The 15552-nt window shown below is 36.7% G+C and overlaps 1 protein-coding gene across 3 annotated transcripts in view; it reads right to left on the minus strand.

The window, feature by feature from the left end:
- The window catches only part of astn1 (astrotactin 1), a 1266263-nt gene that overhangs the window by 616860 nt on the left and 633851 nt on the right, over positions 1-15552 (minus strand). For all 3 annotated transcript variants that reach the window (XM_051933197.1, XM_028811318.2, XM_028811317.2), the window contains one exon: positions 3193-3343. In XM_051933197.1, the coding sequence (XP_051789157.1) occupies positions 3193-3343 (151 nt within the window). The remainder of the gene's footprint in view (positions 1-3192; positions 3344-15552) is intronic.

Below are 15552 nucleotides of genomic sequence, written 5' to 3' on the forward strand. Positions count from 1 at the left end.
TGCAACTCCTTCTGGCCTTCTCTAAACTTCTCCATCAACACCCTCAGAGCAAACATCGCATCTGTGGTGCTCTTTCTTGGCATGAAACCATACTGCTGCTCACTAATCATCACCTCACTTCTTAACCTAGCTTCCACTACTCTTTCCCATAATGTCATGCTTTGGCTCATGAATTTTATCCCCCTGTAGTTACTACAGTCCTGCACATCCCCCTTAGTCTTAAATATCGGCACCAGTACACTTCTTCTCCACTCCTCAGGCATCCTCTCATTTCTCAAGATTCCATTAAGCAATCTGGTTAAAAACTCCACTGCCATCTCTCCTAAACACCCAGCCACAGGGGATGCACAAACCAGTGTGTTTCTTCGTGCCGGTCCCAAGCCTGGATAATTGGGGAGGGTTACGTCAGGAAGTGCACCCGGTGTAAAATTTTGCCAAATCAATATGTGGAAAACAATACAAATTTCCATGTGTAAAACATTAGAAAAAATAGATTCAGGTTACTCCAGCTGGCAACTGTAAAGGGAAAAAACTGGTTCACATCAATGAAATGATTTGGCCATTGAACCTTTCTCAGGTTTATCCTGCCATCAACCCGCTTCCCTTGTGTGAAGAGGTGGACACTTACAAGAAATGCAGTCAATAAGGTGTTAACTAGCATAGGTAGATGTGGTCTGGTGGTTCCTTCTACAGTTAAAAGTGCGAGGGGAGAATGGTAACTCAGGAGGATGAAGGAAATGTTAAAAAAACAAGCTTTATGGGGCTTGGAACCAGGCAGTTTTGGGTAGGTACTGCTAAATGGACCTGTAGTAGGATTGTTCTGTATAACAGAAGTTATGTTTAATGACACACTGCAGAGATTATATTTTATTTGATTCAAAGAAAGGGAGCATAAGTCAGATGCAGTCTTGGTATCTAGTGGCGTATACAGCACTACTGCATACAGTACACTATAAAGTACTACATAAACTATTTGCTTTAAAATTGTAGCTCATAGTAAGCAATGTCTATTAGCATTTTTAATATATTTGGTGAAGCATTACTAATCTTCTTCCAAACAAACACTATACATTTTACAAACATCAAATAGCTTCCTATTTCCGACAATAAAAAGAAAACGAATCAAAGAATGTCATCTTATGTGTAATCCTAAAATAATCACATAAACTGATGCTAAACCTGAAGAGCTACTGTATGTCATATCAAACATTGTTTTCTTCTTATGTCTAAACTAGAAAATCAGTTTTACAGGGCTTTTATTTTCAAGAGAAATTTCAAGGACAAGTCAAGACAGATGTTTTAAAACAAGTTTATTAAAAGAGCTCCGCCATTATGGGACACAGAGTGAGCTTTACTTGTCTCTCTGCAAAAACGTAAATCTCAGAAAGTTGGGTTTTCCGGCAGTGCAGCTTTAGGGGTTCATTTATATAATGTTTTTAGAGAGAACAGCAAGCTGAGGTTTTGCCAATTTCTGGAGGCTTGTCTGCAGGTCATTACAGCTTGCAGCTCTATTTAGAGAACAATGATATTCACATGGTGGCATTGCGATATTTTTTATCCTATTTTCTTTGAATGCTTGTGCCTATTAACTATGTCTACAATTCTGAGCTATGCCTGTTTACCTCACTCATTAATTCATGCCATTGATTGAAATTATCAGTAAAATTCTGTGCTCAGCATTAGCACAGCAAGTTGCCACTGTAATTTATACATCTCATTGCCCTAATAGTTAATGCCACCTAATGTAACTATATAATGTGAGCCTTGAACTGTGCTATTACGGTATAAATGTCCATCACTCTTCAGTGGGTGGAATGCTTACATGAAAGAAAAGTGACGCAAGACTTTTGCAGCAGCATTTTCTTATTAATTTCTTTGTTTTCAACCACCACACATTACACAAATGTACACTTTTTTGGACCATCACCAATAGTTTTACTTGTTAAAATGTTTTCAATATTTCTGTGTAGATTTTTTGATCATTTAATAGCATTTTCAACCTAGGATTGGTTTTCTATAAGAACAGAAGATTTCAAAAGCTGGGATCTGCAGTTCTTTTGTGTTAACAGTCTTCCTGCTACCTTTAAAACAATGCTTTTCGTGTACACACGTTATTGTGCTGTTCATTTCTGAGGTTATTCAATTCAGTTTGACAACACTTTTATATTACATTATCCAATTTGGCCATAGTCTTTAGACTTTCCACAGAACTAAAATTTAAATGAGCTCTCAATAGTTTTTCACATTGGTGCATGTGTTTTAAAATTGTTGTTACTTAGATTTGTGGATGGGTTAGACTATATGACGAAAAAATCTGTTTTAAGGAGATAGCTCACTTTGCATTCACTCTACTGACTTACTACCTTATTAGATATTGTTCCCTAATAGTGGGATGGTCTTCTAGGAGCCTTAGAAGAGCCTGAATTCATCAGGGGCTGGACTGAACAAGATATTCATTATCCAGGACAGGAATGCTCCATTGGGCCTCAGTGTTGTTACAAATTACCTGGTGGTGGACCTCTACTCTGAAAAGTTGGTTTCATTTCATTACGCAAAATCTTGATTAGTTTGAGCTCTTGTGACTGCAGAGGCTGCATCATTAAGTCAAACTGACAGTCCTGTTCCCTGACTTGGGGCATGCATTATTATAATGATGTAAAAGTCTATTTCCAGAAGAGTATGTGGTTCCCGGGAAGAAATGCAAATAATCAACAACAATATTCAAATACCCTGTGGTATTTATACTTTTCTCTACTCATTTAAAGAGACCCAGTGTGTGCCATGAAAACACTCACAAAGTTAGACTACCAGCACCAACAAATGGATGCATGCATTGATTGTTTTTTGTCGTATTGTTGTATGTGGTTCTCCAAGTATACAGCACAATTCCAGTTTCTGTCTTTCATCAACAGCCTGCTTCTGATGTCAAGTGGAAAAATTTAATTTGAAACCCTGTCTATACACCTGTAATGTGAAAGCCACAGTTCAGATATTGTTCCTGAAATCATGATGAATATTGTTACTACAACTTGAAATTACTTTTTTTAAACTAAAAATGTTTACAGCAAAACAACTCAGAATGATGGTATATCACAAAATGTCTACACAATTACACAGAGTTTAAACTTGTTTTTTAAAATGCTTTTGCCCAATAAACACCATATTACAGTACAGTAGTCATCAAGTTCTTACCACACAACCAGTTGAGTCCAGCTTACGGTCCGCAATGCAACGAAAATTCCTGCTGCAGCCACCATTGTCCTTTGAACAGTCACGTACAGGCCCAAATGAGTCCAACAAAACCTCCAGACTGTCAAAGGCTGATGAGATCATGAGCTCTTCCCTTAAAAAAACACAAGCAAGAAAGGACATAATGAGATTTCCAGATGTAGGTTGGTGATGTTTCTTATTCTTTATTCTTTTTTATATTTTCAAAGAATGTAATTTTGACATTATTTCCAACAAGAAACAGCTTTGAAAGAATATGTTCTGCTGCTTCAGTCTTTTGTCTTTGACATTAAAGCATAACAATGTGAAGATTGCAATACTTTCAGTATAAAATTCTTGTGAACCTTTGGTTAGTTAGATTTTCATATTATTCTCATTTTTGTGTTATTTTTGTCTTATTTCTCTCTGTGTTTTATTAAATCAGGTAAGTTTAAAAACTTAAATGGTTTATTTTATATTATATCTTGCATTATAATGTAGAAAAGTGCAAAGTACCTACAAGTGGCAAATGGAATATTAGCTTTAACAACGATGAGCTATACTGTCTTAAAGGAATCAACCACTGAAAATGATTTATGTTGACACAACATTTTCATCATCTAAGAAAATATGTTGGCTATTTAATAAAAACCATTGAATATACTGTAAATCAAGAGAAGTTATGCTCAGACTATATAATACACTAGTAAGACCGAATCTTGAGTATTGTGTGTAGTTCTAGTCACCATGCTACAGAAAAGACAAAGCAGCATTTGATGCTGTGTAGAGCAGGGCAACCAGGATCATCTCAGAACTTATGGACATGTCCTATTCCAACAGATTCAGATGATTAAACCAATTTAGACTCAAGCAGAGAAAACTGCTTGGGGACCTAATCCAGGTTTTCAGAATCATCAAAAACATTGATAATGTTGATCCAATAGAATTCTTTCAACTTAGTGGTGAATCATGTACTTGTGGACACCAGGGGAAATAAAGGGTAAAGTGCCAGAAATCCACTGGAGCTAGTCCAACTCATGGAGCAAAATCATCCTAAGTAGAATTGCTGGGGCTCCGTCTATCAGCTCAACAAATGCTAATAGTGATTGGCCCTTCAGTGTAGAGTTTAAGATCTCTAATTAGGTGAAATGTTCCTTTAGTATCAGGACTCTAATTGAGAATTTGCTGGGAGCAAACATTTTTGTCCAATATGATGATGCAGGAAAGGAGTTTGTGATCTAGAGTATATGACAACTTTTTTATTCACATTCACCATTTGTATTCTCATTGATAGAGACGATGCTGTTAATGAATTAATTTCATGGTTTTTCTGTAATTCTTTACTTTAAAAATGTTTATTAGAAAGCACTTTAATTTGATGAAATGAAAAAATGCTCTTAATTACAGATAACCCTGCACATAATTATTTGTTAAGCATTTGATAGGAGTCAGATTTTTACATTTTCTTTTTTTCATATTTATACTTGCATTTTATTTTTGGACACATGTACTGTTTACAATATTTATTCAGTAATTTCCCCATCTAGAACTGGTTTCTGTCTTGTGCTCAGTGATGCTGAGGTAAACTCCAGTGCCCTAATAGTCATGATTTATAGTAAAAGTGTTACAATGGAATAATGAGTGTGTCATAGGAGAAACTGAGCACATTTAAACCAAGGCCTACTTCACAAGTGGCATTAACATGAGTTTTGTACTTGGATTGTACCCCAATTAAATTTAGCTGGAGTACATTTACAGCTTGCATTAAACTGGGTTTCCATTGACCACAGCATGTCTAAATAAAGATCTGATGCTGCTTTTCCTGCGCAAATTTCAAATCAGCTTCCACTCATTTGGTTGTTATACGTGAACAGACAAACAAATATGAATTTATACTTAAATGTTAATGGTGGCCACTGAATGTGGTCTAAAAGATCTGATCATAATTTGACCACAAGAGCATTTTCATTGATTTTAATGTGGTCAAGTGATATCTGATTTTCAAATTACCCAAAATGCACAAATAAACCAGGTATGAAGGAGGCCTATCTGCATCTAATCAAGTTTCTCTTTGCTGTTCAACTTCAGCAAATATATTCTAGACATCTCACACTAAGATCATCTAGTGTGTACACTTTCACCTCAGTGATTTTCTGATTCTGGTTATAAACCACTACATACTGGCACTATAGATTCAATTGTTTCCAGGTTTTTATTGATTTCCTTTGCATTGTTAATTTTTTTTTAACTGATTTTTTATAAGATACTTTGACGTTTTTGAAGTGAAGCTCAATATCAATCTATTTTTATATACTGCAGTATAGAGTGCAACTGTATCTCAGGTAAATTAAGTGAAATAATTATAAAAGAAAAAATAGAAGAACAATAATTACAGAGCTGGTGTAGTAGCAGTCAGGCATGGAGGAGATAGGAAAGTCCTGTTTTAGTAATACGCTTGTACTTTAAAAAAACAAACAAAAAAAAAAATCTAAATTTACATCATATTTATTGTGATTATAAAAGCATCTAATCTGCATGGGTTATAAGGATGGGTGTAGGACTGACTCAAACACAGACATTCCCCTGGACAATGTCAGAAGTCAGGTTCCACTGGGATCAATGTGGGGGGGGGGGTCATCATTATATATAAATGGGTTCAATACACAAGTAACAAACAGATTGACTTCATTTGAAGTTGAAGACAGAGTAGATGAAATCTGTCCAAACAGACATGGATAAGTTAGGACCTGTGAGGATATCTAATAAGTAAAGTTTAAAGTTTTGCATAGTCTATGAATTTAACATAGAACATTATAAGCTATAATTACAAAATCACTCAGAAAGCATCCTTTATGACTCATGAAGATCTAATTGATTTTTTAATATCCAGCATAACTGTGTACTTAAAGAAGTCATGATAAAGGATAAGGATGTCATGTTTTATAATGTGCTGTTTGAATTACAAACAACATATTAAGGTACTTTACAGTTACAGAGATACACTACAACTGTTTGAATACTTTTTATACAGGTGGATCATAAGTAGATTAAGGATCATACAGTAAATCAGAGATGGGGATTGAACCAGCAAACATGGGGTGTTGACCACTTTGCCTGGTCACAGGCCTACAATTAAAGTGTATTGTGGACTTGTGTGGCAAAACCTGGAACACTGTGTTGAGGTATGATCTTTAAAAGCATTACAGAATTACAATTAAAATTATGAAAGGGAATAAAGATTGATTTGTTCTTTGTTAGGTACTGATTGAAGCTGTTTTAGAGTCAATACAACAAAACTTTTAGAAAATAATTTTGCCATACAAACTTAAACATGTGACTGAAAGTAAAACCTTGAGGAACATTAAATCTCAATCAGATATTACTGTGGACACATTCGATGATTAGGAATTAATAAGCTATGTTGGCCCAGTTTTTTAATATTTCCTTCTAAGGAGACATTTTTTCCACTTCATGTTCTTCAAGTCATTACTATCTTTTCCTTTCTCAATTTCCCTCTCGCCTACCACTGATATGTCAGCCATCTTTACAATACACCTATGGCACAATCACAAACAGATCCACTTTAGAGGACTATTTTGCCCCAGTTACTAACATTAGATAACACGATTTTAAGAAATGAGGCACCAGATATCACAACATGCCTTTACAATACCTTACTGTGAGTTCTCTCTTATTATTGAAAAGTCAGAAGTACTTTTCTTCTTGTTTTATAATTCATGCATTTGTTTGAGGTTTCTGGTTGTTACAATATTTTTATTGAGTTTAATGTGAAAGATAAAATTCCCCATGGGACAAATTATCTATCTATCTATCTATCTATCTATCTATCTATCTATCTATCTATCTATCTATCTATCTATCTATCTATCTATCTATCTATCCTATCTATCTATCTATCTATCTATCTATCTCTACTTTATATAGTGCCCTATCTATCTATCTAGAAAATGTACATCGCTTGATGAGCAGATGTTTCCATTGTTAGTACTATAGTAAAGCATTTACTTTTGTGGTATTTAGCTACTATTCTATGCCACTCTGCAAGGCAAACATAGATCCTGTATAGGACTTTCAGCTAGAAAAAATACCCAACAAGCCTTGTATTATCCTCATCTTTTAGGATATGAATGTTCCTCAATGTGGAGTTTGCATGTTCTCCCCGTGTCTGCGTGGGTTTCCTCCGGGCGCTCCGGTTTCCTCCCACAGTCCAAAGACATGCAGGTTAGGTGGATTGGCGATTCTAAATTTGCCCTAGTGTGTGTTTGGTGTGTGGGTGTGTTTGTGTGTGTGTCCTGCGGTGGGTTGGCACCCTGCCCAGGATTGGTTCCTGCCTTGTGCCCTGTGTTGGCTGGGATTGGCTCCAGCAGACCCCCGTGACCCTGTGTTCGGATTCAGCGGGTTGGAAAATGGATGGATGGATGGATGTTCCTCAATCCTTTCTTTTCAATAGAGTTTTCTAAAGAAATGTTGATGTAGTCATGGTTCTCCATTTTTCTCCTAGTCTTTGCTGCTGTGTTCACTCTTCCCCTATGGCTTACTAATATACTATTACTTCTTTCAGTAGGTGTTCGCTCATCATGTCCCATGAATCAGACCCTGTTCCTATTGTCCTCAAGCATGTAGGAGTGTTTATGGTTTAAATGTATGACCTCAACCCCTAGATCCCTCCAAGCTTTGTTTCCACTCATTTAACAACCATTTTAAATATTCATTTAAATGTGCATTTCAATAAAAAATACATGATAAATCATGCTCATAAACAGTTATATTTGATTTCTCCCTGGGGGCTCACAAACAAACCACAAAATTGTGTTACAGAGGACAGAAGCCACTGAGGTGAGTGATTTTGCCTTCAAACGCTAATAGGTTTTAGAGCAGTAAGCAGACTGTCTTCTTAACAGGTTTTTATGGACTGAACCATATACATAGCAGTCTGTTGACTTAGAGAACAATTGACTTTGGTCTCTTTTACAGCCCTGATGTGCTGAGATTCAGAGTGCATAAATGATTTGACAACATTCTAACTTGGACTGGAACAACCGATTCAGTGCTGTTGATCAGGGCAGAGTGGTGTATCCCATTGTTGATGGCAGGAAGACTAACAATGAGAGTGCAGAAAATAATAAGAGGATGGAGAAGAGTTAAGTGTAATCTTATATGGTGGTAAACAATGAGATTCCAAGATCTGAACAGAGTATGGGAGGAGATAGCAAAGGTCAGTGGAGATGAAATGAGTGTTTACAGTCTGTTGTTTGTTTGTTTTTGAAGAGAAACTTTCTTTGGCCATGCAATTGTTTTGGAACCTGCACACATGCTTTAATGACTTATTCAAAACAGTCAACCCACTTTTACAAAATCCATAGTGAAATGATGTATCTACATTGGTTATTATCTTCGATGAAAATAGACACTGCGGTGGGCTGGCACCATGCCCAGGATTGGTTCCCTGCCTTGTGCCCTGTGTTGCCTGGGATTGGCTCCAGCAGACCCCCGTGACCCTATGTTCGGATTCAGCGGGTTGGAAAATGGATGGATGGATGAAAATAGACAATACCCTCCTGCTTTCCCTCCACAAGTAGAAAAATAAGGTGGGAGGCACAGATAACAGTTTTGGGGTGTTTATCCCATTAAACAGAGTGCATAAGGTAGAGATATATGCAGAGAGAACATAAATTACTGCACTCTCAGGTATTTGTCTTGTGTGTCTGGTGGATTGTCTTTCCCACTTACACACATTCCCAGGACCACTTTAAAATGTTAACTTTTCTTCTCCCATCTCTCACTCTCTCTCTCACACACACACATACACACAAACACACTCACTTCTTCCCATTAGTATTAGTAAACATTTCATCCAAACTATTTTTCCATCTTCAGATTGTGGGAGATGGCTGGCTGTTCATCCTGGCCAATACCCCCAGGCCACTAGATGGAGCCCTCCCTGTAGCATGGGACTGCCCTGAAGACCAGCAGGGAATCATGAACAATGGAGTTTTTATTCCCAACTCTGCTGTACACCGTGGGGCCCACTAGAGGACGCTGCAGGGAGGCTCAAGATAGATAGATAGATAGATAGATAGATAGATAGATAGATAGATAGATAGATAGATAGATAGATAGATAGATAGATAGATAGATAGATAGATACTTTATTAAGGACTTATACGTGCCCTATAACCCAGAAGTACGTCCTGATCACATGACCAGAAGGAACGACGTGCTTCTGGGATGAAGAAAAGGACTTTTAATCTGACCCGGAAGTGATAACAAGTCATGGACTGCAGGGTTGGAACCACTTCCGGGGTTTAGGGGATATAAAGGACTGTGGGAAACCCCAGAAGAGTGAGCTGAGCTGGGTTGAAGGGTGGCAACGCGTCTGGGAATGGAGGATTGTATTGATTGTTTACTTGATTATTGATTTATTATATGAGTATAGTGGAGTGGAGTGTGCTTGGTGCACATAATTATTATAAAATAAAGTCATATTGGATTTTTATCTGGTGTCTGACGTCTGATCTGAGGGTTCAAGGGGTCGACAGTGCCTCTATCTTTCACAAGATTTAATAGTTCAGTAACTTGAATCAAGTTGAAACTCTTGTCAGGGTCACTTCTGGCCAAGCTTCCAAATCACTTTAGGGATCAGAAAAGGTTTACACCAGGCGACCCCTAGAGTCTTCAGTAGATTATAAAAGAACCATGTACTGCTCCCTCATGGCTGGGCAGGAGAGCATTGACTGCCTGCCAGTCCTCTGTCATCTTTATCACTTTCTGTCATACCACAAAATCACTAGGAATGTACTCGGCAGCCTGAAGTGTACCATATGAGTGAGGTACCCGTTGCATGCTTTCACCCATGATTGCACTCTTTCTGAGGTTTTACTTTCAAGACACAATGCTTGACACAGTTTGTTCTTTCACTGCCCACATTGCTTTCTCACATCTAAAGAATTCTTCAGTGAGACTGCCCTGTGCCCTGCCTACCTTACTGTTCTCTTTACACCCTGCAACCCCTTGCTTTCCAAGCACCTCATTACTTCTACACAAATTCAACCTGGTGTTTCAAACATGTGGGTATGGGGATTGTTTTACGGGTCTAAGATGGACTAATACGGGGAAGGAATTAAGCACGATACCACCGCTTTTTTGTTCTGTCTGTCTTATTAGCTCTAAGGCTAGGGATCTGCAATCAGAAGGTTGCCAGTTTGAATCCCGTAAATTCCAGAAGTGACTCTGCTCCATTGTGCCCTTAAGCAAGGCCCTTAAATTGCAATTGTTCTGTCCTGGGTATGACATTAATATGCATCCAGCCCTATAAGCAGGTCCTCCAACTTGCAGGGAAAACATGGGGGTTGGTGGCAGGACTGGGACTCCAGCCACCGTCAAAAACCTCACAATCTTCCAATGTGGTGCTGAAGGGTCATCCACTGCACTCGGGTCCAAATCCAGGTGGTTCACAGTGTGGTGGGTTTGGCAACACACTATCATTGCATGCTCTCAACCTCCTCTGTCTTATTAGAATGGAGGAGAAGAAAAACTCAGAGGACCACTAATGTTATTTTCCCATCAGCCGGGCAGGGCAGTTTATAATCGAGTTCTACCAGTAGTTAAACCTCTGGAGTGTTTTTTCTTTGTTATTAAGACCAAATCAAAATGTCAACCCTATTTTCAACACTATTGTTCTTTCTGTTTTATCCCTTGGACATTGAAAGCACCTCAACCCACATTTCCCTGTCCTTTGTTTCATTTTATGCTGAGTAATATAAAACACAAAGCACCACCTGGTTTTTAAACCTAACCCAAAAGCAGTCAATTTATGAATCTTTAAAAGTTTCCGCTAAACCAGACTCAAGCCTGACTTCAATTCCCACTAAGCCAACACTCCATGGATGGACATTTCTTCCAGTACACTAAGCATCCATGAAAGAAAGCAAATTGTGCGGCACAGAGAAAAAAAAACTTTTAGTCCACAGACCAAGCAAAGGCTGAAGGTTCTTAGAAGTGAAGAAAGAAAAGAAAAATGACCTATTTTGTGTAGTTTGCAAGTGATAAATAATTTAATACTGTAGATAACACAAGTCTGAAACAATGTTAATCCCAAAACATTTTAAACCAATCCATTTGGAATATAAAAGCTGTCTCATGTAATATGGAAGCTTTTATGGGTATTTAGAAGTAACAACATTTTCATTTTCTTTGCATTCTTTGTGAGACTGCCTGTAACAAACAATTTTGGATTTTCATTAAAGTCTCAGTGCAAAGCCGATTTTATCTTTCTTATCAATTTGCTTTTATAATAGACTATGGGATTGTATGCTTGCCTTTTAACAAGAACTGAATAAAGGTAATCATCTAACTGACAGATATATACTGTACTAAAAGTGCGGGTATTTGAAGGCACATGTGCTTATTTTCTTTTTTTATTGCACCATGTTCTACTGAATATATGAAATATAATTTCAAGCGAGGCAACAGAGACCCTGGCAAAAAGTTAAATTTTTATAAGTATTTTTTATCAAAACTTTCCTTTCTCTCTGTAACGTCTGCTAATATTCCCTGCTTCTTTCATGACTAACATGACTAAAAATGATTTTGACAGCTCCTCACATAATCATTTCCTAGAAATAAACATCTAAATTACATAAAATTGTTCAAACTTGCACAAAAGCAGTGAACAGGAATGTAATTTAAATACAAATGAATGCATTCTATACAGGGACTCATGGTTAATACTTGAAATACACTCCCACATAAACTGAACAGATGTCAACGCACTGAAAACAGGCAGGAAATTTACAGATTAATAAAGCGGGTAATTTGCTCATCACTTAAATGTGTGAACTGCAATTAAATGTGAATTCTGAAAACTGCTTTCTGATAGCAGAAAATGATTAAATGAAAGGTTGAACATATATGTGTCTTAACCTTTGAAATGCAGGAAAACTATATATAAAAAAACACACACGATCTACAAGGTATTATTTAGTTTCTTACTTTGAACTCTTAAAACTATGGAGTTCATGAGGCAATGCAAAGTAGAAAATATTATACAGCCTTTGTTAATTTTTAGTCCCATACAACAAAAATGTATAACTGCGGGGTCTTGAATACAGGGGCCTGATAGCAAAATGTGGTTTGTTAAGGACCTATTTCACTTTCTGCTCAAGTAGGATACCTTTAAGTATAAACCCACCCTGATGTTACACAGAGGTGTAACATCAGCCGAGGGAAGATACCATTGGGGTCTCCAGGTCGTGATTTTTTTTTCCCTTGAATGAAGCAAAAAGGTACAATAAACTGGATTCCTGCAAGGTCTATCTGGAACATGTACGGTATGCTGGGTTATCACAGGCAACCAGTTTATGTGTTTGAATGAATCATTGTCATATAGATGCCAGGGTCAGTGAATAGTAACAATAAATATACAGATAAATGAAATAATGAGCATGTGCTGAAAGGGCAGAAAAAAAAGTTAGTCAGGTGAATATTGGATTTGATGATATGAGTGGTTTAGTTGACTCTAAACCTTCACTTGGATGAGTCTCTGTTTCATTGATCAGAGTGTACTAATTCTGAGGATATTTGTCCTAATCAATTCAATAACGTCTTGTATGGACCGCAATGTCTCATTCTTATAGATGTGCATTGTATACTTTTTACAAAATTAAATATTAATTGCCCAAATAATTTAGGAATGAACCTTAAGAGGGTGTCTTACTAAATATTCTTGGTAGACTGTGGATTGGTGGCTCTATATTGTGCCCTAAATGCACTGATACCCTGTCCAGGGTGTTTTCTGACTTGTGCCCACTTCTGACAGAATAGACTTTGACTTCTAATGACACTGAATTGGGTTTGAATGTGTGTGCCTTAATTTAAGTAAAACAATATTTAACTGTACAACACAAACCAAGTGCAAACAGAACAAATGTATAAATGTATTAGAAGAATTCTTTTTCTGAGCAAACCAGTAGACATACTTCTTTATTTTCTAGGTGCACTGCCACTGCAACTGTAACACATCAGACTTCATAACACAACACTTACAGAGCAGTATTGTAATTAATAGTAAGTCTGAAGCAGTGAAACAATTAAGAGATGGAATTTTTACGGTAACTTGAAAGAGTAGATTTCTCAAACCACTGAGCTGTTAAAATGATATTAGTAATAAGAAAAGGTGCATTTATCTGAGTCATTAGGCAGTCACAACTTTAGGCAATACAATAAGCACATTTTGCCCTGTAATTTTCTGCCCATGTAGAAATCTAGATTTAAAAATAAAGGTAAAACAAATAATAAGAAGAAATCTTTTTACTTGTTTTCAAAGGTTAGTTCTATCAATAACCACATTAACTGACCATAAAATATATTCCAGACTATCAATCTGTTTTGTTAGCCCTTTTCCTTAGACTGAAGATTTTTACTGTTGTCTACCTAAACAGCATTAGGTGCAATGCAGAACCTAAATCTGGACAAAGCACCAGGCCATCGCAAGGCACACTCACTGACACTGGGCCAACTACAAGGCAAAACGGAATCTAAACTTCGCGTCTTTAGCTCAAAACTGTACTTATTGGATAAAGTGGGCACAGGGAGAATGTGCAAATTCGAAAGATGTGGAGTAGGCCAGGTGCATTAAGAAGAGCCTCTGGTGATCTTTTCTACCGACAGCTCTTAAGCAATTCAATACCTCTTCCCGTTGTACACTTTAAGTTCATTTTAAAATTTCTGCACAATATACATTTATTTATTTTTACTTATTTACATATTGATTGATTGGTTGGAAGTATTATCTGTCTTGTGTCCTTGTTTTTTGTTTCTGCTGCTGATATATGCATGTGTACACATGACACTAAAGAATTGAATTTCCAGTTGGGATTAATAAAGTTTATATAATCTGATCTAATTGATTCCAGTGTTGTGTAGTTCTGGTTTAAAATGCTAACTAATTTCCAACTGGTAAATAATTTCAGTATATTATTCTTAAGAATATGCAAGTTCTAGAGTGAAGGCAAATCACTCAATAAACTATATACTGCCGATTTTTATACAGATTTGCTTCTATGGTAATGCTGTGTCTATGCTATGTTATTTCTTTACATTAACAAATTATCAGAAGGAAAAAAATAGTGATTTGCATCATGCAAAGAAACGAATTGTGAATGTGCATGCGCGTGAGATTTCCTTACTATGGGATTGTGTCCCATCCAGAGTGGTTTCACGTCTTGTGCCGGATATTTTTGAGGTAGGATCCTTGCACTGTGATCCCAACACTGGATCGAGTGGATTCTGTAAATGGTTAGCTAGATCTCAACAACACAAAATGACAATCATGCTATTTCTAATTTAAGATATACATACTGTAGTTTTGAAAATATAAGAAACAGAGAAAAACTGAGTTAGATAAATGGGAAGAAAAATGGGAGCAGATTTAATGAGCTGTGACACAAAGAAGACATCTGCCTGAGTATAAAAATGAAAAATGATACAGAAATATGAGAAAGAAAGCACGTCCCTTAAAATTATTTTATATTTTAACATAAGGAAAGATATAAAGCTTGATCCTTATGTGAACATAAAGGTGAACAAATCCAACAAAACCACTGAATAACTATATTTTGCAACTAGTATCTTTTAAGAGAAAACTAAATACATTTCTGGCTTTAACACCTGGCATTGCTTCCACTGGCAGAAAAAATTTAATGAAAGCATTTCCCATAATTGTCTCTCAGCCACTTATATCTAATATAAGGACTCTTTGCCCACTCCTCCACATGGAACAGCTTCAACCGTCTTCTGTTTCAGGGCACAGCCTGCTATAAGTTTCCCTACAGAAATTCTGCAGATTTAGATCTGGACTTAACTCAGCCATTTCAAAACTATCTCTTTTTTCAGCCATTCTACTGAAGATTTGTTCAAGTGGTTCTGAACATTGTCTTGGTACAAAATACATTTTTGATTGAGTTACAGTTTTTTGACAAATGGCTTCACATTTGTTCCTGGTTTATGAAAGAATTTTTGATTGGCTTAGTGACAAACAGGAGAACCATCCTTATCACATAATCGGATGCAAAACACTATATCATCACAATTAATCACAAATTCATCACAGCAGATTTCTAATAATGGTCTATATAACAATTTAAAAGGAAACAGTTTTTCAGAGAGGCCTCCAAATAAGCCCTTTACTAAGGGTGTATTTGGATCTACAGGGTATGATACCCTAAATGGCTCTGATATCATCAGGTTTCTGTTCTTCACAGAGCCACACCAACTTTGTAGTTGAAGGACAATTATTTACATTCCAGCAATCAGCTGTAAAGTACA

Source organism: Erpetoichthys calabaricus, chromosome 10 (genome assembly GCF_900747795.2).
Source record: "Erpetoichthys calabaricus chromosome 10, fErpCal1.3, whole genome shotgun sequence".
Taxonomy (NCBI): domain Eukaryota; kingdom Metazoa; phylum Chordata; class Cladistia; order Polypteriformes; family Polypteridae; genus Erpetoichthys; species Erpetoichthys calabaricus.